The sequence below is a fragment of the Vipera ursinii genome (genome assembly GCF_947247035.1).
Source record: "Vipera ursinii genome assembly, chromosome: 3".
Taxonomy (NCBI): domain Eukaryota; kingdom Metazoa; phylum Chordata; class Lepidosauria; order Squamata; family Viperidae; genus Vipera; species Vipera ursinii.
The window spans coordinates 178,258,715-178,286,283 of NC_139516.1; the positions used below are offsets into that span (position 1 = coordinate 178,258,715).

General features: G+C 36.0%; 1 protein-coding gene across 1 annotated transcript; it reads right to left on the reverse strand.

Annotated features, from left to right (window-relative positions):
• CPA6 (carboxypeptidase A6) lies at positions 1 to 27,569 on the reverse strand (the record flags this gene model as incomplete). Its single annotated transcript, XM_083359182.1, has 11 exons — positions 27,247 to 27,569; positions 23,584 to 23,659; positions 21,872 to 21,996; positions 20,159 to 20,273; positions 19,797 to 19,898; positions 16,090 to 16,194; positions 11,821 to 11,931; positions 11,556 to 11,646; positions 9,007 to 9,209; positions 3,113 to 3,197; positions 1 to 209 (listed from the first exon to the last, which is right to left on the reverse strand). Exons 1-11 carry the CDS (start codon positions 27,354 to 27,356, stop codon positions 1 to 3), a joined length of 1,332 nt encoding a protein of 443 aa, XP_083215308.1. The 5' UTR covers positions 27,357 to 27,569.

Here is a 27,569-nt window from a genome sequence, read left to right on the forward strand (position 1 = left end):
TTAAAACTTGGCTGCAACACTTAAATGACACTTTTTAAGGACGTGCATTGTTATATTTTTAACAGCCAGCATGATCTCTGTACAGGTTGGCTTGATTAGGTTCTCAGGCAATAAAAATCCAAAATGACCCGTATCACGCAACTCAAAGGCAAATGAATAGTGGATTCCGTTTTTATAAGCCCAATCCATTGAACTCCCAGAACTCACATCTGGAAAAAAAAGAAAAACAATATGTTTGGTTTAGTAAACAATTTGCTAATACATGGATCTACAACATTTGAAGGGTGATCTCAGGTTCCCAATCTTCTGCAAAGGTAAGATGAGCAGCCTATAAATTTTATAAATAAATAAATAAAATAAAAGGCCCTCATGTAATGGGGTAACTGCACTGGAAAGAGCAGGGCTAATGGCTTCTTAATCAATTATGGTTTGTTGCACAGTCAGCTAGATCTTCAGACTGGATTTGGCCTTTTTATCCACCTATCACGTTCTTCCCGAGGACCTGGAATAGGCAGATGTGGATGTTTGAGGGTGTTAAATTATTAGTATTATTATGGTTCATTGCATAGTTAGCCGGATTTAACATTTTTATCTACTTATCGAGGCCTTCCAAGGACCTGGATAGGCAGATGTTGATGTTTGATAATGTTAGAGGTATCATTACAGGAATGTAAGCTGTTCCAAATAAAAGCTGACTTTTGCAATTGATTGATAGTGAATTTGTCAATGCTGAAGATATTCAAGTAGTATTCCAGTTGCTTTAGTATTGCACCCAAGGGGCCTATTCAGTGGTGGGATTCAAATATGTGAACAACCAGTTCTCTGCCGCTTCTGGAAGTCCATTCTGAGCCTGGGCAACAAAAAATTAGCTACCAGTTCTGCTGAACTGGTGCGAACTGGCTGAATCCCACCACTGGGCCTATTAATATTTGTACTATCTTCGTTTTCTTTTTCACAGTCTGTGGGGCTTTGTATATTATCTTCTTTCTCTCCTATTCTGCTGTCTCCAGGTACTGCCATGTCCACTATCCAGACATTTTTGTCTTTCTTATTGACAATTGTTTTACGTCTTGCTACATGGCAGGTGTCTTGTCAGTTTGAATTCCAAAGTCCCAGAACACTTTAGCTGCTTATTATTTTAGGATTAGAAAAGTGTCTCACTCTCATCTTTAATTCCCTAACCCTCCAAAAACAGCAGCATTTGTCTTGGGGCAATTTTCAGGGTTTGAAGACTGAAATGTGGGAATGGAATGAGAAGCTTTCCAGAGATATCTATCTGGGGAAAAGCAACAAGGCTCTGGTAAAATTAGGCACTGAATTGCAAGATTGTTAGAAGGTAGCAAATGAGGCACTGAAAGTGTCATATGTGGCTTTCTCATCAGCATATTATCCTATGGTTGTATTTAAGTTACATTTTAAAAACAAAGATTTGAAAACCCCTAAATGTCCTCAACCCCAACAATATTTTAATTCCAACCCAATAAGTTTAATTATAGACAGTCCTTGACTTACAACAATTCATTTAGTCACCATTCAAAGTTAAATGGCACTGAAAAAAGTGACTTATGTCAGTTTTTCACACGACCACTGCAGCATCCCCATGTCATGTGATCAAAATTCATCAGTCTCTTGGCAACTGACTCATATTTATGATGGTTGCAGTGTCCTGGGATCATGTGATCCCCTTTTGCGACCTAACAAGCAAAGTCAATGGGCAAGCCAGATTCACTTAACAACTGTGTTATTAAATTAACAACTGCAGTGATTCATTTAACAAATGTGGCAAGAAAGATCGTAAAATGGGGCAAAACCCCATTAACAAATGTCTCACTTAGCAACAGGCGCGATCTAAAGACTTATCTGTTCGAACAAGCTGGCCTGGCCTGATGGGATGGGGTTGGGTTTTATTACTGTTTAATGTGTTTTAACCTATTGTTATAGTTGTGGGCACTTTGTTTAATCTCTTTTAATTTTTGTATTTTGTCTTTTAACATGTATTGCCCTGTTCACCGCCCTGAGTCCTTCGGGAGAAGGGCAGTATACAAATAAAATAATAATAATTAATAATAATAATAATTATTATTATTATTATTATTATTATTATTATTATTATTAATAATAATAATAATAATAATAATAATAATAATAATAACAACAACAACAACAACAACAGGAATTCTGGGCTCAATTGTCATAAACCGAAGAGTATTTGTAATCCTGCTCCTCACATACAGTTCTATAAGTATATAATATTGTTCAGTATTAGTAGCTACAGCAACCAAATAAGATTCTGAACCAATAACTATACTTGGTTTTTGACTAGCTAGCTGAGGGTCAGTTTTCAAATATTCATGATTGGGGCAAGGACAAAAAGAAATACAACTTTATTTCATTTAAATGTAAATATATTTTGATTATTCTCCAGTCATATATTTAATAATATAGTATTCCTACACATTTACAAATCTGCAGTTTAGTAACAACTTTCTATGATGTTTCTATGTTTCTATAGATTGCAATCAAGGCTTTAAAAATATTTTTGAGTATTTTGAAGGCTTGGCCAAAAAGGAAAAAAAAAAGCAAAGCAAAAAGGAGCACTAATTTAATAGAGAAGCATTTGTGCACTAAATTGTGCAATCCAAATCATGTCTGTTTGGAATGTGAGGTAAATATATATGGGATTATGTTAGTTTTGCACAGAAATAGCAATGCTCATTTTGTGAATGTGGGGAAAAAAAGATTCTTCCCAAACATATTTAATATATAAGCTGCAATTTTATACTAATTACCTGCTTCATCTTCCCAGCATTAATCTGTACTCCTTGTTACATATTGGTACAAACTACTTTTAGAAAAACTAAAAGTACAACCACTACTTAGAGTTCAGGAGTAATCTATAGTTGGTATTTACTTACTTACCTACTTACTTATTTAATTAATTAATGTGCCCATCTCATCAGAGATTACTTTGGGCAGCTTACAAATATTAAAACTAGTACTATAGTATTATGCTCTTCATTCAATATAATTTTAGATTTTAAAACCTTTTCTCTGTTACAGTATCATCAACAGAGGTTATTTTAAAAAAATCCAATTTGTCAGAGACACTTACACAAAATTCTGGAAGCAGGACCATATCGATACCTTATTCCATAAACTGACTGCAAGGCATTTACAGCATTAACAGCTGCCGATTCCTAGCAGATGACAAAGAAAAAGAAAAATCATCCCTTAAAGCATATTAATTATTATCTTCTTCATAATGAATGATACAGGACAAAGATTACCCAATTTTTCAGTTTTACCCTTCATAACTTATTACATCTTGTGCCCGCTACCACTACCTTTGTTACTAAACATGAATCATTTTCATGAATAACCTTTCATAAAGTTATACCTTTCTGCTTATATGCATATCTCCCATTATAAGGGTCTGTGTACGAGAATATTATTAACTCAACACCAGCATTAACAGAAGTAATGGAGAAGACATCTCTCGCTCTGCTGCCATGTATAAAGAAGAAAGAGAACCAGGTTTTCTATTCCCTCTATTAGATTATGTTAGAGATGACTATCCCACACTGGTTGGCCCAATAAGGGTCATTTGCCAAGGACATTCAATTGGTTTGGTTACAGGGGAAGCTTGCTACTTGTTTTAGGGTTCCAGCTCACTTTTAAATATTATCTCCTAACCAGGTTTAACAAGAGTATCACTCCACCTATGAAAACAACAGATTTAGGGTGTTTTATCTCATGCAATAATTTGCTTTCAGAATACTGTGTACACCTCAGCAAAAACACTAGAACTTGAAAGAGTACCAGAGCCAGTTTGGTCTAGTGATTAAGGCACTAGGCTAGAAACTGGGAGACTGTGAGTTCAAATCCCACCTTAGCTATGTAAGTCAGCTAGTTTACCTTAGCCAGTTAGCCAGTTACCCAACCTACCTCACAGAATTGTCATTGTGGGAAAAATAGAGGAGGAAAGAGTATTAGGTGTGTTTGTGGCTTTGATTTATTTGTAAAAATAATAAAGGTGGGATACTAGCAAACATAAGGTATATTCCAAGATGCAGATCTTTCAATACACAGGTTTATTGCAAACAAACAATGAAGCATTTATAAAAGAAATCCAGTGACTGCTATATATCAAATACAAACCCTGTTTGTTGTGAATTTCAAATATAAATGTTTGCATTTATTTTCTCCTATAAATGCACTGTATTTTGTTTGAAGCTCCTCTTTAGATTATAGAGATGCTTTCTACCTGTCCCTTGTTACTGTAATATTTTCCAGGCTGCTTATTTCCACATTTTCTGAATTAGCTTTTATACGTCAGGTTTGATTATTGGTATGTAAATTATTTTACTAGAGTTTAATGTGTTTTCAATGGAATATATTTAAAAATGAAAAAAATAAATTGTTCAAAAGCAAATGACTTGCAGAGAAATATGTTACAGAATTTGCCTTTCTATTTTATTTTATTTATATATACAATTTATATAGCTGCCCAACTCAAGAAAAGTTATTTTGGGCAGCATACAACAACTTGTGAAATAGTTAAAATTATAAGCTGCTGGATAATTCAGAATGGGAATTTGTATGTCATGATGCTCTAGTTATACAAGATATGTTACTTAAAAGAATAAATATTGTGAAAATAGGTATACTGGCTTTTATATAAAAAATCACTAGAAATATACAAAGATTGTACAAGTGCAAAAGGGTGGTTTACTTTGTAACTGGTTGTACCACTCGTTAAACAATCTTCTATATATTAGTATTGATTTGAGATGATGCTTACATTTGCTTCATTTTAAAAACTAAAAAATATTGCATCATATGGTAAAATTAATTAGGCAGAACCAATATCATTAATATTTTATAACATTCATTTTTATAAGCTTTGAACACTTATTTCAGTCTGAACTGTCAAAGATTTTTAATTCTGTTCATTTTAGAGGGATTTATATCTCTGTTTTAAGAATAGTAACTTATATGCATATTATACTCCATTTAATGTTCATACATTGTCATGTGAAGGCTCATAGTTTTGAAATATGCTGACAAAAGCATGTAAAATATAAATCATAACATTTAGTATTCATGATAACCAATTAATTTTATATAACTTTGCCTCCTAAATCACTCAGTATGTAGCACTGTTACACTGTAATTACTGTTATGAAGTAATTGTTAAGATTGTTCTTTTGTTACTGTTTTTAGAAGAATTATTTTTCCCACATTTGAATCACTGGGTAATCCTAGTGTTAAAAAATCTTTTCCTAATGTTAATAGCAATGTGACAGTGAAAGAATGGATACAAGATGTAATTGGGTAAATACACATAATTAGGGTAAATACATACTTTGTTACAATATTCTGTTAGGTAAGTTTCATTGGCTCAGTTGCTACACAAATAACCCAAATGGCATGGTTTGGAAACTTGAGGTTTATTTGCATATGTCATGTTAAGAAAAATCAAATGCTATACAATTCTTACTCAAATAAGTAAAACCAATTTATGCACCGGTATCCAATCACAACACATTGGTGCAATCCCCAGTTATTCTAATGGACTGATACAGTTTCTAACTCAAAAAGATTTCCCAGCTGCCCAACTATATCTTAAAATGCAGTCCCTCACTTCTGCTCTGAAAAATCTTTCATTGAATTCAGTTCATTATACCCAAAGATCAATGAATGAAAAACTGCAGCAATAACCTGTAACTATAGCAACTATACATTACTACCCTATTTCTCATATCTGCTTTCCCCTGCTCTATTTCCTTCTTACTAAATTATAAACTCAGGACAGAGGTATGGCTTCTTAACTTTTATAAAGTAAAAATGCTGATGTAGCTATATAAACAATTAAGGGGACTGAAATTGTAAATATAATGGGAAGTGAAATAGCACATGATTATTATTATTATTATTTTACTAACTGTGACTATGCTGCAGGGAAACACTTGTTCTTAAGAACAGATATATTCTAGGCTTCTAAATGGAAGTTTGCCTGCAGTTCCACATCTGTGGGATGAGAAATGCACTAAAAATTACTGACCTTGATGCAAAATTCAGTTTTAATTTGGATCCATTCCTTCAGTGGTTATATGCATATGTTACTGATTGACAGCTGAGCTGAAAAGAGCTCAGCAGTAGTTCTGAATCTCAGATCTTTGTAAAGGAGAGTTGAGAGTTATGCAGCTTTGGGCTTCATGGTGTGATACTGTTACTGTATAGCCAAAGTTTTAATTTGGGGAAGCTGCTTTTTGTGCTATATTTAACAAAGAGAATAACTTTTTAATGTTGCATGGCCTCAGAAATACCATTGCTGCTGATTCTTTGCCAGTCTGTTTCAAATCATACAGTACATACAAATTGGCAACAAGCTCCAATGGCATCCTTTTTGTTAAACTGCAGTACTTAGAATGACTTTACATATTAGGCTAGGTCATGGTTTATTTTAACCATAGTTTGCTGAATTGGCTTACAATCACAATGACTGCATTGGTATGGCACATCAAAGCTCAAACCAAACATGGTACATAATAAAGTAGTACACGGTGAAATAGGCCAGTGTAACTTTATATTACATGACTATCAATTGAATGAAAACTTCCAAATAACTAAAACTGAATTAAACAACACTAGATAACATGTATATTCCTTTCTCCAGTTCCAAACACCTAAATAATTTAACATGTTAATTCACAGAGTGACTGGCAGCAGAAGTCTATATTGTAAGCTGGATAGAAGCCTGTTTGTTTTCATCTCACAAATTATTAAAGAATCCTCTCCTTGCTAGATGGTAATGTCCATGGAAAAACTTTCATCTCCTGGCCAACATCAACATAAGATAAATCTGAGGAACTTGTGAAATTGGTCCCAAAGGAAGAAAAATGCTTTATGATCTTGCTTTGCTGTTCAATGCAGGTCACTGCATATATAAGTTGAAACTGTATTTTGTTGAGTTGCCTGTACAAATCCATTGTCAGGGATTTTCTATTTGTGCAAATGTTCTCAATATTTGATAGTCACTTATTCTCTACTGTATTTCTTTCTGTCTGCCGAAAGGCTTAGAGCAGGGGTGTCAAACTCAATTTCATTGAGGGCCGCATCAGCATTGTGGTTGCCCTCAGGGGGCCAGGTGGGTATGGCCAGGGTGGGCGTGGCCTACTGGGTGGGCGTGGCTAGAGTGTGTATGGCCTACTGGGTGGGCATGGCCAGCTCTACATCGTTCGCATCAAGGGTGCCTATGGGGGCCTGGGCAGGAGTGGGACAGATCTGAGGGTCTCTGGCAGAAGGAGGGTCTCTGGGCCAGGGCCAAGGCAGTGGGGGCTGTTCCCTCCCTGTTTCCAGGATGGCTTCACGGGCCACATGAAACCACTTCATGGGCCGGATCTGGCCCCCGGGCCTTGTGTTTGACATGTCTGGCTTAGAGTAACAAGCTCCTGTGACTTTTTAATGTTTTTAATGTTTGAACTTTGCTTTCCTGCAATAGGCTGTATATTCATAGTGATGTACTGTTTAGCTCCTGGAGAGTAATACATTTAGAAAATGTTGGTATTTAAGGATTGCATTGATTTGCACATTGTTCCGATGACACCCAGCTCTGGAAAAGAAATTTTCTGTTGATTTTGTAAAGAAGGTGAAAACAATTGCTTCTTCCAATTTCCCAATTGAAAAGGAGGTCAAAGAGTCATAGTAGCTATGAGTAAATTCTCATAATATGAGTTTTTCCTCTGGCAGTATTTATTCTATTTACTGTATAGAATTTGTCAGTGATTTAAGCTGTGTTGACCATGATTCCTAATGTATATTCTTAGGTTAAACCTTAATCGTGACTCCTAGTGTTGAATGATATATTGAAAAACTATCTCCATGCCCATGTAAATTCTTTATTTACTTATCTTTACTTATTATTTGTATTTTATCTTTTGCTTCTTTTTTACATATATTTTATTACTCTTTCAGTATTAAAAAAGGAAAGAATCAAAATCAGTGATGTGAAAAAATTGCCCAGGGCATTAACTTTGCAGTTTTGAGCATTACAAGGAATACCATTACACCTTGGAAATGTAGATAGGATGACTGATGTGATCTGTATTATCACATATACAAACACACACACACACACACATATATGTGTGTGTGTGTGTGTGTGTTTGTATATTTGTGCGAATATACTGTGTATGTGTATGTTTATTAATAATACAAATGAAATAATACTAATTTGCCAGATACACATTTTTTCTGGAGGATATCTCCTTACATGTTCTAGAATGATCCAGTTGCTTCTGTTTGGAAAAATTTTTATACAGCCCAATAGAAATCTGTATGGTATGCATAATGAACACATATGAACCATAACATATTGGCCTTTATAAAGAATAAGATTCCTCTTTCTTCTTCCCTTTACTCCTCTCAATGTAATCTGGCAGATTTACAATGAATGTATTTACATAACATGTTACACCATTATTTTTAAGTAAGTCACAATAAGTTATATACAATAAGTTGGAGCTAAAACCACAGGTTACCAACCATGATACAGTAATTGGATTATAGTCTTTTATTACAACTAAAATCAATTTAATCATATACAGTATTGACATAAAGCAATATGTGAACTAACCATTATATGTCAATGGCATTGTTAAAATATATTCATTTGTCCTGTCTACCTGCTTTGGTTTTCAAAGCGACTATCCCTTCAATCATTATAGAATGTATTTGTTGGGAAAAATTAGTATCTAATACAGTCATTTTAAAAAACTAGTTTTCGATATTTTTGACTCAGCTAAAAATAGCTGTGTTTCTCCTCTCCTCCCCACCAACTCTGTTCCCTTACTTTGGATAGGACAACATAAATTTGAATTCCTATGAGGTTTCTAATTATTCACTGGCAAAGAAGGAAGGAGACTCAGAAGCACATTCTCTTCACTAAATTAAAACGCATAATTGGTATGCAAACATGCAGAACTCTTCAAATTCTATACTTACCACACAACTAAAATTTGGAATAGCTGCATACTTGTAAGAGTATGGATATAATAGCATTTGGGCATATGCATGAAAGGACAAATAGGCTTTTATTTGAGTCCGGTGTTTGCGAAGAAAATGAGCAACAGCCTTCACTTCTGGTTCAGATTCAGGGAATGGACCACAGTATGTGTCATCACAGGGATGAAGGGAAGCACCTTCATCTATATGTTAGAAGGAAAGAAGTGATGATGATTCCCCCATAGTTAAACCTAACAAAAACATGGTCACAGGGCACATATATTGTACCAGAATAAGGCTTTGTCTTCTGAATATATTAAGGAATTAAAATAGTCCAGCTTTGAACAATGACAATGGACATAATCACAACAATACAGAAAATATTTTGATTCCAGGGTGGCCATTTTGGATGACGACGACAACAACAGGATGAGGTAGAATAATGATTTCATGGGAATAGAGAAGGTTTTAATCTTTTCTTCTCTGAGATTTAAAAGGCTTTTAAAGGTGAATTTGTTGCAGCAGAACTCAAAACATTTATTTTTCTTATTTTCCTACCAAAAATAGTGGAAAGTTATATTCTTCTTATTTAGTATACTGCATAATTCCATTGATGCAATTATGGGAGGATTGAGGAAGCATAAAAAGATACTTTAACATTACATAAGTTGTCTTCCATTGTTCTAATTGGAAAAAGTGGATTGGCACAGTTCAAATATTAAAACTGACTTGCATATAATTTTTTTTAGCAGAAGAAAGGCATGCTGTTTGAGTCAAAAATTATTTTCTCGGTGGGCCAAGACATAATTTAAACTGTTATTGTTTAAAATTTTGATTACAGCTTTAGCAGTCATGTAAATTAAAAGTAGAAGGGGGTGGACCTTTTATTTGAGTAAACATGATTCTTTTTTCTTAATGATTTGGTAATGGGAAAAAAATGTAATCTAGTTTCTGATGAGCAATTTAGGAATATCCTTAACTATAATTAATAACCGATTTGCTTCACATGAGAAATACACATAATAGTACACCAGAAACTTTTCTTGTGTTTTATTTTGATAGACTGTTAAACATTCTTGTCAAAATATTCGTCACATAATGAATGTCTTCAGTATTAAAAGAATGAAATGAAACACTCCACAATTCACCTAAAAAATGGAAGTATCATGTAACTATTATTACAAAGTTTGCTTGATCCTTATTTTTTCAGCTAAGAAGCATTTACTATTAAAAGAAACAGTAGAAACTCCAGTAACTTGTAACTAAAGATGTAGATTTGTTGGCCCACATGTATTAATCACAAAAAAAGGCTTCATTCAGGAATAAGGAAACTCTGACCTCTAAATTTTACTGTCTACAGCAGCTCTAACCAACAGAACAAATGGAGGAATACAGTTTTCCTTTCCTCATTAGAAAAAAAATGGAGATTGGAAGTTTGTCAAGCCTGTGATATTTTGTTAATTTGTTCCTAATTGGTTTGTCCTTGGTTGCCATGATATATTTTTACTTTAGTATTTTGAATTTTTATTCTATGTACTCTAGACAGAAAAAGAAAGTAAACAGAACTGACAGAAAAATGATGCCTTAATTTTTTTAAAAAAATAAAGCAAAACAAAATAAAAGGAACATCTGGGTTTTGAGTCCTTTATTTCTCCAGAAATGGATTCTCATTTCTGTTTCTGTGTTGTGCTAAAGTGTCATTGTCTCATACTCCTATTTGTATGTGCAAATTAGGAATTGTAATTAATTTGAGCTTGGAACTTACTTCAGACTGTGTTCTGGAATTATTTATTATTAATCTGGAACTCTCCGTATGTTTATCTGGATCCATCTTCTTCCACATGAACCTGTTTGTTAAGCTCTTTCTTGGAGCTTATGGATAGGTCTGCTGAGAGGATACTCAAGAATGAATGATTCTGAATGATTTTCAAAGTCATATTTCTCTAGTGCAAGGGTGTCAAAATGCCGGCCCACAAGCCAGATGCGTCATGCAGAAGCCGTGTCCACCCCAGCTCTGGCAAGGGGAAAAATGTCGCAATACGTCATGACACGTCACGTGATGCGGTGAGTTTGACACCCCTGCTCTAGTGTTTACATTACTATACTTTACAAGCTAGCCAAAGTTCATCTTGTTTTTAAGATTCAATCATTGGTTTCTCCCTGACAATTAGAATTATTAATAACCATTTTTATTTTTAGCATTTAGTATTCTTATTATTCTTTTATTTAGCTGTTTTGAAGTCTCAATAATTAGGTGGGATTTGAATAAATATTTGTAAACAGGACAAAGTTTGGATGTTTATTTGTATTGGGAAACCAGGATGGTCATATAACAGTGTGATCAAAAGTCAGATAAGGTTCCAATGCCAGAACTAAGAAACAAAGAGGGACTCTATAGTCAAAAGTAAAAAGAGAGATTTAATCCTCACTTAATTCCACCAATATCATCAGAGTGACAGTTACATATTTACAGTATATTTACCTGTACTATATACACATTGTTAATTTAATTGGCCAGTGAGAAAAGAAATTCATATTTCTAGACTTACCACACCATTTTACTTTCCAGTTACGATTAGCATCTACTCCATGGCAGTGGAACTTTGAATTCTTTGATCTTGTTTTTCTCCAAAATCGATCCTAGGCATGGATTTTTAAATATGAAAATATAACACATATACAAATGAAATGCTTGTAACAATTTTTTTTCACAGAGAGTGAGGTTAAATATTTAAGCTTTTTTTCCCCCAACACCCTTCTTGAATATTAATATTCTTACATTTTTCATTAATACCCTGTTGAAATATTTCTTACCTGGGTCCAGCTAAAATGATATCCATCCACATTAAAAATAGGCATGATAAAGAAATACAATTGATTTAGCATTCTTCTCATGGCTGGGTCATTTTGATATGTCTGAAGTGCCTGGTGCATAAAAATAGTTGAAATAATATGTGCAGTTCAGAGATTTTGTAATGTGATTTTTCAGAGATCCCAGCCCATTTTCAATTGAATAAAACAACTGTCAACGAAAGCTTAGACAACAATCAATTTATTAGTCTCCTATTTCCCAAGAGATTATTTGTCCTTATGGTTCTTATTGCCTGAAAAGATTACTACTAAGCTTCTGACATTAGCTAACCTCCTTCCTTGGGTGCCAGTGAGTGACCAAAATTAAACATATCCAGTCACTTTCCCTCGCTAAAGGCCAGGTTAAAGAGACAGGACTCCATGGTTCTTCTAAATAACAGCAGAGAAGGTGCATTTCCAGGATCCTGAGAGCTAACATTTTTTTATCTGAAGGAAACCGGAGCACACCAGTCCTGCAGGATCAAATTGGCCATCTAGTTTTTCAAAATTCTAACTTTTCTAAAAACGCACATTCATTTTTATTGTTGTTATGAAAATCTTTAATAAAACTACTATTAAGAAAATGGAATGTTGGTTGGCAGCTGTAGGAAAGAGACTGGCAGAGCCAGAGGGAGGACTCCAAAATGATGGCTCATTTAAGTCTTCCCCCAGTTTCATCAATGAGAAAATTGCTCACTTGCCTAGGGGCATCTCAAGCCTCAAAAGTGATCTGAGGGAAGGAAGAAGCAGGCTGGATTCAGACAGGCTAGGTTGGAGGAGTTACTGTAGGACAAGGAACTGAGCAGCCAAGAAGACAGCAAGAGAAATTGCCACACAAAATTTTTGCAGTCAGAGTTGTTGTTGGGCATTTTGCAAAGTACGAGCAGAATTAGTTTGAGTCAAATAGCAGGGAGCTTTTGAAATCTGATACACATTTAACGAGACTGTATAGTCTCTTGCATACAAACTGAATAAGCCTTTCTTGAAGACACGGAGAGAGTCATCTCGCAGTTCAATAGCTTGCTGTGGTTTAAAGTTATGTGTCCCTGAGATATCGTCTTAGTGTTTCTGTAATGCAAGTAATGAATTTTTTGGATTTTTCTTTGTTGTGGTGCCCCAGGATGGAAGGAGGAAATAGCTCCTTACAACCCGCCCCCCCCACATCTGATTGGAGATAGAGCAGCAGATGTATTTAAAGTGAATGGTACTGACAGAATGACACATGCAACATCTGGAAGAGTATAATGGTACGTGGAAATGACTTTGAAAGACAAGAGAGAGAACTGCAGGCTGGACAACCAGCATGTAAAAGATATTTTAGTCCTCAGAAGAAAGGAGGATGTGGGAAACATTTCGGAAGGGGACCCCCCCCTCCCCTAGTTTTCTGGAGGAAACTAGGAACTAGGAAAGGTAAGAAATATTTTCAGTTTTGCAGTATAATTTTAACATAAGCTTATAATAACGATATAGTTAGTACTCCTGATTGTAATTCTTGCTTGGATGATCTCACAGGGCTAACAGGGATCCAGTTTCTTGAACTCTTAAAAAAACAGCTACATTGCTTTATAAAATTATAACTAGGAAGTTATGTTATTATCTCAGAGACCGAGAAGGCTGCTTCCAGTTCCCTCCCTCTTAATTTCTGAGTAGAGTAGAGTAGAGTAGAGTAGAATAGAATAGAATAGAATAGAATAGAATAGAATAGAATAGAATAGAATAGAATAGAATAGAATAGAATAGGAAGGGACCTTGGAGGCCTTCTAGTCCACCGCCCCTGCTCAAACCAGAGAACCTATACCGTTTCAGACAAGTGACTGTCTAGCCTATTTTTAAAAATCTCCAGTGATGGAGCACCCACGATTTCTGGGGGCAAGCTATCCCGCTGGTTAATTGTCCTCACTGTCTGGAAGTTTCTCCTTAATTCCAGGTTGCTTCTCTCTTTGATCAGTTTCCAACCATCATTTCTTGACTTGCCCTCTGGTGCTTTGGTGAATAACGTGACCCCCTCTTCTTTTGTGGCAGTTCCTCAAATACTGGAATACTGCTATCATGTCTCCCCTATTTCTTCTTTTTTTTACACTAGCCAAACCCAGGCCTTTGATCATCTTAGTTGCTCTTCTCTGAATTTTTCCCCCAAACTCTCAACATCTTTTTTGTGATATGGTGACCAAAATTGGCTGCAGTATTCCAGGTGTGGTCTTACTAGGGTTTTATAAAGCGGTACTAATACCGCTTTAGCAATAAAGAATAATTGCTAAAGAATAATAACCAGCACTTTCACTTGGATCTGGAAGCTTTTGGCAACCAATGGAGTTCCAGCAAAGTAGGTATTCCTCTGCTGTATTTGTGGTTCATGAGATCTGTCTGTCTGTCTGTCTATCTGTCTATCTATCTGTCTGTCTATCTATGTATCATTTCTCACTCAATTACATTTATATGGCTGACCATCTCACAAAAAGAGACTGGGCAGCATTAGCAAGCATATTTCAAAAGACTAAATCACTGAAGGTACTTTCTGAACTTTCCATAATTTTATCGTAATGGCAGTTATCAAATCTTGCACTCTTGCAGAAGCTGACACTGCAGCATTATTTATCCAGTGAAAAGCAGGAATGAACTATTTTAAGCAGGAAAGTTTTTCAGTTTTATTCTTTTAGTTTGCTAAAAGAACAGTAATTGCCTTGAAGCCAACAAATCACTTATCTTGACAGAAAATAATGTAATTTAATGTACTTATTAGTTACAGTATCTGGGCTCATTATTCTAGACATCCAATTAGTATCTTACACAAACTCCAAGTTTCATTTAAGTAAGCTATAATTCAAAGTAAGCTATAATGTAAGCATCCGTAGTTATGCAGATAAACATGACTAGCATGCCTCCTTGTGGTGATAATATTGTACTGCACTCTGATTTTGAAAAAAATGCATAATAAATTAACATACTACAGGTATATAATGTGTCTGTATCAAGAAAATCAAGGAGATATGTATTGCTCTGCCTTTCTCTACTGTTTACTACTATGAAATAATGATCACCAGTCAATAGACATGTGTACCTCCATTTCCTTTATACTAAACTAAACACCTGAAAAGGACTAGAAAATGAACAACAACCCCCACCTTCCTTGGCAGGAACTTTGGCACATAAGTCAAAGGATAAGAAGATCTAAATTACTAACTAATTAAAATAAAAAACAAATTATAAAATGTACTGTATATGGAAATACAATGAATCCAGGTAAAGCAGGTAAACGAGCTATGTGAGAGCTATATTTTCTTCAGAGAGTACTTTTTCTTAAGTGTTTGAGACTTTTTAAGGCCATAATCAAGTATTTTCCAACTAAAATATTATTGGGCTATATATCCTCCATGTCTAATATATTTACATCTTTGTAAAATTCTTGAAATCTTGATAATTGGGAGTAGACAATAATATTGAACTGTGCAATATCAATATGCTTTTCTTAGTTCTCAACAGCTTTTATCTTTCCAAATGCAAGACGTATTAAAAATAAACATTGGCAATCCTCAAGTAGCAGAATTCTTCTAAATAAAAAATAATTATAAGAAAAAACAAAAGACACATCTTAATCCCAATTGTTCCTAATCTTTCAAAACATATTTATATCATACTTCACAAGAAAATACCTTGCATTTGCTCATTTATAATACTTTCTAGGATTTCCTAACATCAAAAATAGTTCTATCCTGTAGGTAAGACCCTGTATCACATCTCTTCATTTTGGTAAAAATATAGGATATAAATATAGTAAATGAAGTCCTTAATAAAGAAAGATATTTATACTGCTGCAATCTCTGCACTGCCCAATCCAATCCAAGCTACTAGGCAAAGAAAATCAAGCTCATAAATTTATTTGACTGAAGTTGGGAACTCATTTCATCAGTAAAATATTCTTAATAGTTTATTTTTATACTCTTTATTATATTTATTATCTGTGAATTTGTCAACAATATAGGCAAATTTGAGATTTATAGATAATTGTCATTAAGACAGGGAAATTATAATCTTATTAGCAAAGACTCTTTAAGTTTAGAAGTATCATGGTGCTAACAATGCTTTCACCAACTGTAAGGTTGAAATATCACAGATATATGTATCTAAAGCCTAATTAAATATAACAATTCACCTCTGCTTTGATAACATACTTTGTATAATAGACAAAATGTTCCCTGATTTGAAAATATGTTAATTTTTAAAAATTATCCTTACTTCTTTCACAAACCACTGGCAAAAAGCTGGACTGATCCATTCTCTTGCATGGATTCCACAGTCTATCCACACAGCTTTCTTATAAACCCTCGTTCTTTTGCCTAGCTGCAATTGTAAAAAATACATACATGAGAAAAAGAAAACAGGATGGATGGGGGAAAAATGAAACACATATTCTGCCAATGACAGGTGGCAACTTAGTGAAATGTTCCCCTTTTTAATGGATACTAAGCAGAATGTGGAAATACTGTAGTAAAAGAAGTAGGTTTCCTTTAGCTTAATGTCGTTTCCTATATCCTAGAGATCAACCCTGACTGCTCTTTAGAAGGCCAGATCCTGAAGCTAAAACTCAAATACTTTGGCCACCTAATGAGAAGGAAGGACTCACTGGAGAAGAGCCTAATGCTGGGAAAGATCGAGGGCAAGAGAAGAAAGGGACGACAGAGAATGAGGTGGCTGGATGGAGTCACTGAAGCAGTAGGCGTGAGCCTAAATGGACTCCAGAAGATGGTAGAGGACAGGAAGGCCTGGAGGAACGTTGTCCATAGGGTCGCGATGGGTCGGACACGACTTCGCAGCTAACAATAACAAGTTTTCTATACCCTTAATTTCTGAGTTTATTATCTTACAAAAATATGTACTTTCATTTCACAATACTTTCAAGAGAACAACATACTATTACTAACCTATGTTTGACCTGTATTTTTTGTATATTTTTTCTCTTTCTTGTTAAGTGGAGAGATTGCTTGAGCAAGCTCGCTCTCCTCAGCAGCTTTTCTCTGTGGTGCTTCCCTAATAAGCACTAACCGGAAGCTGACAGGTTCCATTCCATGACCTTAATAAGTAAATTAGTTACTCTAGCCTGGCTCAGGCTGCTGACAAATTTCTACTTTGACCTTAGTAAGTTAATAACTGACAGCTTTCCCCCTCCAGATTTGGAGAAGCATGCACATAGCATCAGAAATACCTGGTGCAGCCAGCATCTGCCTTACAGGTGGTAAAGATCAGCCGGGAAGGCAGAACAAGTAGAACACAGGCCGGTGGAGACTTTTGGGTTTTGCACTTCTAGTGCTGGGGTGGCTAGCTATGGCTCAGCCATTGAGGTAGAACTTGGCAGGTCTAATGGCCCTAGGACCAAAGTGACCGATGAGTATCACTGTGTAGGATGGTTGAAACAGCAGAGGTGGGGAGAGGATAGGTGGGTGATGGGAGTTCAAAAGGAGGCAGTCTCTCTGAGGCTGAAGGCTAGAAGGGACCAAGCTGGGAATGGTTTGGATCGAGGTGGGTCCTTGCCTAATGAACAGTGGGATTCTGTTAACAACATCAATGGTGGCCTGCTGGGGATTGCCATTGCTAAGTAATAGGGTCATGTGACATTGCACTTTATGACTGCATTGCTTAATGATGTAAATTCCAGTCTCAGTTGGCATAATTAACTAAGGACTACTGTAGCACACACACAAACTCATTTCCTCTTAGTTAATTATCCCTTCACAGGGGTAAACTTTGCTAAGCGTGGGGGAATGGGATAAATATCTGTCCAGGGGAAATATCTTTAAAATTCTGGAGACTGTCCTCGTCACCTGGGCTCATTGCAGCTGAAGAAGCTCTTCATGATTTGAGTATATTTGGGGAACTTTATTTAATAAGCTTTCTCAAAATTTTGTTGCCATAATAGGAATTTTTCTTTTTACATAATAAGGATTAATTAATTAAACTCTGATAAGCTGACTCTCACTAAGAAAGGCTTGAGCATTGGGCCCTATCTAATAAAATGAAATTCAATTGTGAAAAAAGTAAGGTTCTACATTTAGGCAAGAAAAACCAAATGCACAAGTATAGTATATAGGCGGTATCTGGCTCAACAGTAGTAACAGTGAGAGGGATCTTGGAGCCCTAGTGGACAATCACTTAAATATGAGCCAGCAGTGTGCTGCAGCTGCCAAAAGAAAGCCCACACAGTTCTAGGCTGTGTTAAAAGAGGGATAGAATCAAGATCATGTGAAGTGTTAATACCGCTTTATAACACCTTGGTAAGACTACTCTTGGAATACTCCATCAAGTTTAGGTCGCCACGATGTAAAAAAGATGTTGACACTCTGGAAAGAGTGAAGAGAAGAGCAACAAACATGATCAGGGCACTGGAGGCTAAAACACTGTATAAAGAATGGTTGCTGAAATTGGGTATGTCTAGTTTAATGAAGAGAAGGCCTAGGGGTGACATGATAGCAGTGTTCCAATATCTCAGGGTTTGCCACATGGAAGAGGAATGAAGCTATTCTCCAAAGCACCTAAGGTAGGACAAGAAGCAATGCATGGAAACTAATCAAGGAGAGAAGCAATTTAGAACTAAGGAGAAATTTCCTGACCATTAGAACAACTTGTCTCCAGAAGTTGTGAATGCTGCAACACTGGAAGTTTTTAAGAAGAGATTGGACAACCATTTGTCTGAAATGGTATAGGGCAGGGGTCTGCAATCTGTGGCCCACTGGGCTGCAGGAGTGACTGGCCAGTGCATGTGTGTGTGTGTGTGTGTGTGTGTATGCACTCACCCCCTACTTGCATGAGCTTTGTCCTGAGCTTTGTGTGGGTGCTAGTGCCATCCTGAGTGTCACATGGGCTCTAACAGTCCCATTTGTGGCACACGGCACTAGTGCTGCCCCGAGCGTCACGTGGGTGCTAGCGCCGTCCCATGAGTTGCATGGGTGCTAATGGCCCCATTTGTGGCACATGGGCTTTAGCAGGCTTGTGGCCCTGTTTGCGCATGCATGCATAAATGTGCCTGCCCCTCCGTTTGCCTCCGGGCTGCCAACCCAGAAAGGTTGGGGATCTCTGGTATAGGGTTTCCTGCCTGAGTAGGGGGTTGGACTAGAAGACCTCCAAGGTCCCTTCAAATTCTTATTCTGTCCCTTGAACAGCAGACTGTACGGATCATGGTAATCTGCAGAAGCAGTATGTCTACCAGAGCAATAGACTGGAATTTGTTCTTTGAATAGAACTTCTTGATCTCTTAAGATCAGATCTGTAAAATCATTTCCAAGTCTATAATTTTTATTTTCAAGCAAAACAAGAGATTTTTCTATGCGAACCATTGTTTATAAGTAAAAATAATATGAATCTGTGTTTTTATATGTGTATATGTAATGGTAACAGCGTTCCGTGCGCCTTTGGTGTCTAGTCATGCCAGCCACATGACCACGGAGATGTCCTCGGACAAGCGCTGGCTCTTTGGCTTTGAAATGGAGATGAGCACCCGCCCCTAGAGTCGGAGACGACTAGCACGCATGTGCGGGGGAACCTTTACCTTTACCTTATGTAATGGGAATTGCTATGTTTTGGGCAGAGCACCATATCTGGCCTTTAAGTTACTTACTGTGGTTACATACTTGAAAATAGTGAAATAAGCAAAAATTTGATGGGTGTAAAAGTTAGACAAGTCTAAGTGGAGTTAATATGAATTCTTTGTGCATTTAACAATTTTTCTTTTTAATACATTAAAAATAAGAAAAGCTCCTGGAAAATTTTGGTAGATTTCTGTGATGTCCACTCAAGGTTTTCAGGGATTGTAAGTGACCCTCTTGGGCCTCAGTTTGTGACTTCAGATATATGGCAGATATACAGGATTATATTTTGCTTCCATAAGTATTTCCTTATTCATTTATCTTGATACCACCTCATTGCACCAATAACGTTTTGTCAAAATTTACCTTTAGCACAAAAAGTGGTCTTCCCTCATATGACTTGCCAACAGAAAACATGTAAATGAGATCAGAATGAGTTTTATTCAGATAATACATCCAACCTTGAATCTAAAAAAGAGAAAAAGATACATAAATATATATCATTTTGTCACTGAATGAAATAAATATAACTATTTACAGTAAGTATAACAGAAAATAAAAGTTCTAGTTTTCTCTCTCTTATTAGGTTTTTCAATTTATAAATTTTAAAAGCTTATATCAAAGATTAATTTTTGTTAAAGAAGCAAAGAAAAATGTTATTTTGTTATTTCCCTGGCATTTTCTTATATAAGAATAAAAACACAAGAGTGAAAATATATATTACATACTTCTTCCAGCGAATGATACATTTCATAACTATATTCGGGCAATGATCTACGATTCCTAGGTGGCTTCGAATCACTTTGTTTTTCTATAGTTTTTTGCAAATCAGATATGAGGACTCTATATCAAACAGAAAACAAAAAAGAACATTTTAAATAAATACGTGGTATAATACAAAGGAACAGAAAGTTACAGTATATAGGTAAACATTTTAACACTGTACAGACTATTTATGACATTTAATAACCCAGGAAAATTGACTGTAAGAACATAATGTAGCATGTTGTAAAGCAGACATTGTGTTTTGGAATGCAGCAATGAGTTGGGGGGAAAAACCCCAGCCAAAACAAACAAAAACAACAACAAAAATGTATTTGAATTGACTGAAGAAACAAATAAAAACTAATTAACCCACATTTAAAGGATATTTTCTTCATCTATGAGTGGTAATAAATATGTGCTCTAATGAAACAAACAACTGCAGTGCAGGATCCAATCTGTGCTGCTCACCGGGACCAGAGATTTTGGCTAGCCAGAGAGACGTTCCCGGGGGTGGGGGGTGGGTGGGTTCCAGCACGACTCTGAAAGCTCGGAAGACAAACTCTCTGGTCCCGGGGACCAACCCAGGTGGGATCCTGCCACGTTACCCACGTTCGCCTTCATTCATAATAACTACAGTATTTACCTAAAGGAATATGGGTAATTTATTCTCCCAATAAGTAGCTAAAAGCTGAGGAGTGGGCAGGAGGTGCAAATGCCCTTAGGCACTGCTGCTGAAAACAATGAGTACTTTTGAAATTTAAAGATTAGCTGGGTTGCTTGGGAAGGCTGTTTACCAATTTATTTTTCCGCTAAAACTTAAACAGGATTCATACCCCTTTATTGAATCCTTCTATAGTTACTTCCATTATCATCATCATCCAAGTAACTGGACAGTTTCGTTTTTAGAGAGGTCGATCCCTCAGCTAGCTTGCTTGGTTTACAGATGACAGGTTTCATTTTTTTAAAAACACTTCTTTTTCTTAATATAAAAAATCTGCTAGGGCTTGTTAAGTGTCAAGAAAAGTGCCCACAGGAATACTTTCAGCGCTCCAGAATTAGCTGCTGTGCTCAGGTTTTGCTAACATTGTCATTTTTTTGTGCTCAAAGGTGATTCTATTAGCCACGAGAGCTTTAGAAAGTTTGAAAGTGTAATGTCAAGAAAAGTACAGTAAGGAAAAGTTAAGAACCTGTATGTCAGCTTTCTGAATAAAGTAAAATTTATTTATCCATTATAATTTCCTTGCTAGACAAATCCTTACCCTTTCCAACTAAGAGAGAAATTTGATAAATGCTTATTAAGTTGTGCCACTAATTGTTATAATGTGACAGGTGTTGGCTGGCATGGTGCACCATAAATAAATATACATTCAAGCATATAATTTTAAAAACATGTGGATACTTGAAATTATAATATGCTTGTGCTAGGGACAATTACTGCTTTTTTAACAAACAAAAGGAGGCCTCATGCTCTAAGGAGACACTAGTCTACACTATATAGACCATATAATTAGATGTCTTCCACAGGAACTCCTTCCAACTTCTCTTCAAATATATACTCTCAATTATTTAATTACAAGGACATGCTGGCATAACTGATTATTGCTTCTAACAAAACTTAGAAAGAAAATTTTAAAATATTATACAAAAGACTTTCTGCTACTATAATCCATGCTTACGTGTATTGGATGTTTGCTTGCTCTAAGGAGAGCTGAAGAATCTGTGAACTATTTCTTGACAGATGTACATCTGTAACTGCACCCTTGGAGATGAGAGATGGGCTGCTTGGTTGCCACAGGTCCACCTATAGTGCAGCAACCAACCTGTAATTCACATTTATTCAGTCTAGATTGGAAACACCCATGAAATTAATAGATCAAAGAGCATATCCTCTTAAATTTTTCAATAAATAGCAGAGATTATTGCTGAATCATTAGTAAATAATCTGTTGATATTTTCCACACATTGAGAGTACACATTCCTTGAGCATTAGGGTTTGTTTAACTTCATTTTCAATGGGGAAAAACCAACCCAAATTTGAATTATTTTAATCCAGTTCTCTATTTTATTTTACCTTTAAAATACTGAAATAAATCCTGTAAATAAATACTGCATAACATGGATTTGTTTTAGCTTTCAAGTGCATTTTTAATCTTAGCACATCAGACTTTCCCACTCAGCAAACTCCAGGTGTGTTTGCACTGCCAGTGTAATTCTAACAACTATTGTTCCAACACAGCTAGCAATTATCAAACCTCTTTGCAAAAAACTGTGTCTTCCACTTAGGATGATAATATTTTAAAAAATATTCTGCTATAAAGGTAGTTAGGAGAGTAATGTATGACTACATATAGGTACTACTCATAAAGAAAATTGCTTAAAAAAGCAGGAATACAGTTAGAGGATGGCCTGTTACCTCACAATATAAACAGTTCAAAACGTGGCAACCACTTAGCTCTCAAGTCAACATAGCAGTTCTTCAGGGCCCAATTTTCTGTTTGCAAATGTCCTATAGAAAGTGCTTTGCACCCTGCAGTAAAAATAAAAATCTGGAGAGATCAAAGCTCAATGGTAGAGCTTTAATAGTATTTTCCATGAAAAGAATTATGTTTTAAATAATATGAAAGACTTGACTAGGGTTCCTAGATTAGAGCAATCTAATTAGAGTAACACCAGACTAAGCAAGACATACAATCTAAAATATTTTTTTTAGGCTATGGATTCCTTTTAATCAAAGGTTGCTTGTTTCCATCAGCTCTTACAACTAATTAAAGACTATAATTGGTTAAGCAGAACCATAAGAATTCAAAATTCTTCAGCTTTTGGTGGCATATATCATAGTAATCCTTTATACCAGGGGTGTCAAACTGGCACCCCATGGGCCGGTTGCATCATGCAGAGGCTGCTCCCACCCCAGCTCTGGCAATGCAAAAAAAAATATAACGATACATCGCAACACGTCAGGTGACATGGCAAGTTTGACACCTGTTCTTTACACCTTGTATTGAGAACTTGTACCTTTGCAAATATTTGCAAACTATAACTGCCGGTAGTCATGCTGTTGGGAGTTGTACTTCTGTAATGTCTGCAGATCCACAACCTGTGAAGATCTCACTTCAGATCACTGGATTTATGGGCAGAAAACTCTGCACTTCTTATGAGGACCCAGATTGTTGGGGGCAATTAAGCTGACTTTGTAATAATGCCGCTTGGGGTGTGTGTGTGTGAAAGCCCTAATAAGCAGGCATATACATAGAATGAAGGCTACTGCTAAGCTTGTAAGCCGCCCTGAGTCTTCGGAGAAGGGCGGGATATAAATGGAATTAAAATAAAAAAATTAAAAAAATTAAAAAAATGATACGGTACAAAGAACTGCAAAGCACACACTCACTTTAAGCTGTTGAGAAAGGATCTTCAATGTCTCTGCCATTTGGTCATTCTCTGGTATAATCCGTATCACCTTATGTCTGTAAAATAATATTAAAATGAAACCCTAAATCATATACTATTTTAGCAAGAAAATAAAATACTAAAATGATGTAACCTTGAGGCAGAAATAAAATACAGTAATCTATGTTAAACTTTCTTAACTGGATGTGCTCCAGTTGGGTTGATATTCAACTACCATAATTCCCAGCAAGTTGATCAAAGGCAAATACTAGCATTGAATTTCAGCACATATTGAGTAGTTCTGAAACAGATTGAGCAACGGAAATGCTTTCTTCCGGCTTGTATTATTTATTATGAAGCATTTATGCTAATCTGGATTAACTAGATCAGTTCATTTTGGCACAAGAGACCAAGGTACAGGAAATCCAGCCTTGCTTTCAGCTGCTAGCACACTTGTTTGCACTGAGCTTTCCGCTAATACAAGAATCTTTCAGTTGTGCTGTATACTTTGATGTGTTCCTTAGCTCTGATTCACTGGAACTCTCTCTTCAGCATAGCCCTTGGCTTGACTGTTACCTACTAAAACCAGGTTGAGGAAGGCTTTCATATGTATTGAAAAAGGAAATGTAAAGCAACAACCCTAAAAAACAATTTCAGTAATATAATGGCCATTTTACATCTGATAAGCTGCTCAAATGCATCATTAATAAGATACAACCCATACTAGACAATGAATTAAAGGTAAAGGTTCCCCCGCACATGCGTGCTAGTCGTTTCCAACTCTAGGGGCCGGTGCTTGTCTCCTGTTTTGAAAAAAGAGTGATGTCTGTGGTTAACATAATTTGATGCACAAATTATTGAATTTATTTTATCTATTTTGCCATTCTCTGTAAAATATATAACAAATATATTGTCTTTATTGAGGCAAGGTTACATTTCATTGTACATCTACATATTCCTTACTTCTGCTCTATATTTCTTACCTCTGCTTACTATATTTATATTTCAGAGGGGGTTTCTACTGATCATTATCATTAGTGGATAAATATGTACTTGGCAAATACAAAATAATTAGAAAATTGTTCCTTCTCTAAAACAGTGAATAGCTATTATAATACCACATAATATACGGGGACAGAGAAGAATTGGATATATTTGGAGAATGAAATACAAATGACAAAGAAGGACAGATATCTTGAACCCTCAAAGTATATTTATTATCAATTTGACATATATTAATATTTAATATTCAATATTTAATACAGAGGAATGGTGGGAAAGTAGATTGTTTAAATTTGTAAAAAGTTATTGTTAATTATAACAATACTGTATCAAGTGAATTATTGATCCTACACCCCACCCACCTTGATCTATACAGGATGCTTAAACACAGGTTTAAATACACAAAGATCAAGTGGAGATTTTAGAGCTGTGGTGGAGAACCTATGACACGGGTGCCACAGGTGGCACGCAGAGCTCTCTCTGTGGGCACGTGTGCTGTCGCCCCAGTCCTAGGCCTTCAGCTGGGTTTTATAAAACTTCACTTTAGGTCTCCACCGCCGTGTGCAAAAAAAAGAGGTTCAATCCATCAATCAATTTCAACTTCTCGTGGGCAAAAAAAAGATCTTGCAAAGTTGGAATTGATTGATTGAACTTTTTAGTCCCACCCAGTCTGCTGATACCACCACAGCCACGCCCACCCAATGGGCCATGCCCACCCAATGGGCCATGCCCACCTGGCACCCGATGATACATAAGTAGGCTTTGGGCTGCAGTTTGGGCACTCGGTCTCTAAAAGGTTTGCCATCACTGTTTTAGAGTATCCCATTTTTATTCTACAGACATTTATGAGGTATTACGTTTGCCACATTCTAAAGTTTCTAGGCATTTTAGCTTAATGAAAATTAGGGTAAGATTTATACATATACTGAGATGATTAATGATCAATAAAATATTGAGGATAAATATTTATATGCTGTCTGACATTGTTTCTTGACTGTTTATGACCTTTACTGGGATATAATTCATATAGGTCTTGTGTACATTTATTATGCAATGCTATTCCTTTCATATCAATATATCATATCAAATTACCTGAACTTTAATACAGGTAATTCTGACTTAATAATGGTAATTTGGAGTGGAATTTCCAGCATCAGCTGATGTAGGTTTAAAATGACAGATCACATGACCATACCACCTAACAATGGAAATTCTGGCATTTTCTATTGTTGAGTGAATAACTATGGGTTTTTAAACAAGTAATCTCTATTTGGGACCTCTTCTCCTGCCAACTCCTATTGACTTTGCTTGTAGGAAGCTAGTAAAGAAGGTTGTAAATACAAAATCTAAGTATCCCCTTAGATCAATACTAGTAAGTAGAAGTCTGTTTAATGAGCGGTACAACCAGTCCGAAACTAAATCACCATTTTACACTTGTACAGTCTAGTGATTTTTTATATAAAGGTCAGTGTACTTATAGTCATAATTTTCATTCTTTTAAGTAACATATCTTGCATAATTAGATCATCATACTGTACAAATCCCCATTTTGAATTGTCTAGACTCTAGCAGCTTATAATTTTCACTATTTCACAGCCCCTGAGCTGTTTTATATAGATAATGGGGGTGTGAACATAATAGAACCCTTTTTCAGTTAAATTGCAGTCCCCTTAGTTTCTGCTTTGCCCATTAAAGATTCAGGCCATTCTGTTCCCACGATTATCAGAACTGCACTGCAGAAACTAAGCTATATGAAGATAGCTGAAAACCCAAAAGGATTAAAAAGAGGTGGGTAATATGGCAAAATATGGCAACCAATAATAAAACCATGGACAATAAATAAAACACCAAATTTAAAAAATCAAAATAAACATAATAAGCAAAAAATAAGTAATAATATCATTATCAGTGTCCAAGCCTTCCTTTGCTATAATTCATATCAACAGGAAGTGTGTGTAACGAGTTTTCGCATACTTTTAAGGGAGCTCACCTGTGAGTAAAAAATGTTAATGATTACTCTGAAAGGTGAGAAATTATTCAAAAATAATTATTTTTCTTATTTTTTTTCACATTTCTTTTTACCAAACTAAAATGAACAACCGCTTTTCCCAGTGCGGGTTAATATAGTCCCACAAAAACAACTCTGCTTGCCCATTGTTTTATTATTTATTCATCTATCTATTTTCCTGGACTACCATGTCACACTAAGGGCCATTAACTCTGAACATTTTACACACCCATATTTGTAAATACTGTTAACAAATGCAACAACCATCACTGTACATTTCCTCTTACATATCAGGGATCATTTGTTTCATCTGGAGCAGCCAGATTTTAAACAAGTTCCTAAATCCCGGCAGCAGAGAGGCCATGCTGTTCCAAAAAATTAAATACTAAAGGATAAAATTATGACATTAAATAGCACCATATTACCGTAATCTATCATATTTCTCCTGATAACAAAAACAGCAATAGGGGCACGTCGCCTCTAATAAGCGGGAACTGAGTTTAAACATCAGCTAACAAATGTGAGTGATAAACTAGGGCGCAAAAGCAAAACCCAACAAGACCACTTCAGCAAAAAAAAAAAAAAAAAAAAGCCACGTGCAAACGGAGTAGTGATGCCCTCCAGGGTCGCGAGAGCAGAGCAAAGTAGATTTACCCGGCGTAGCGGTTGTCGTAAAGGTAAGTTGGTCCAGACAACTCAGCCCGCTGCTGGACGAGGAGCAGCCCAAAGGACAGGAAAGAGAGCGCTCGGCGGGGAGCTTTCATAGTGGCCGCCGCAGGATGCCGAGAGAAGATGTGATAAGATCTTCGCCCCTTTTGCGTGTAAACGGAGCAGCCTCTCCGACGGGACGAGGTTTGAATGGGAGGGAGGAGCAGAGGGCTGGAGTGGGGTTTCTTCTTTTCCTTTGGGGGCGGGAGAGAGAGAGAGACAGAGATGGAATAGAAAAAATTGCAGTTCTGGGATACCTTGCCAGGAAA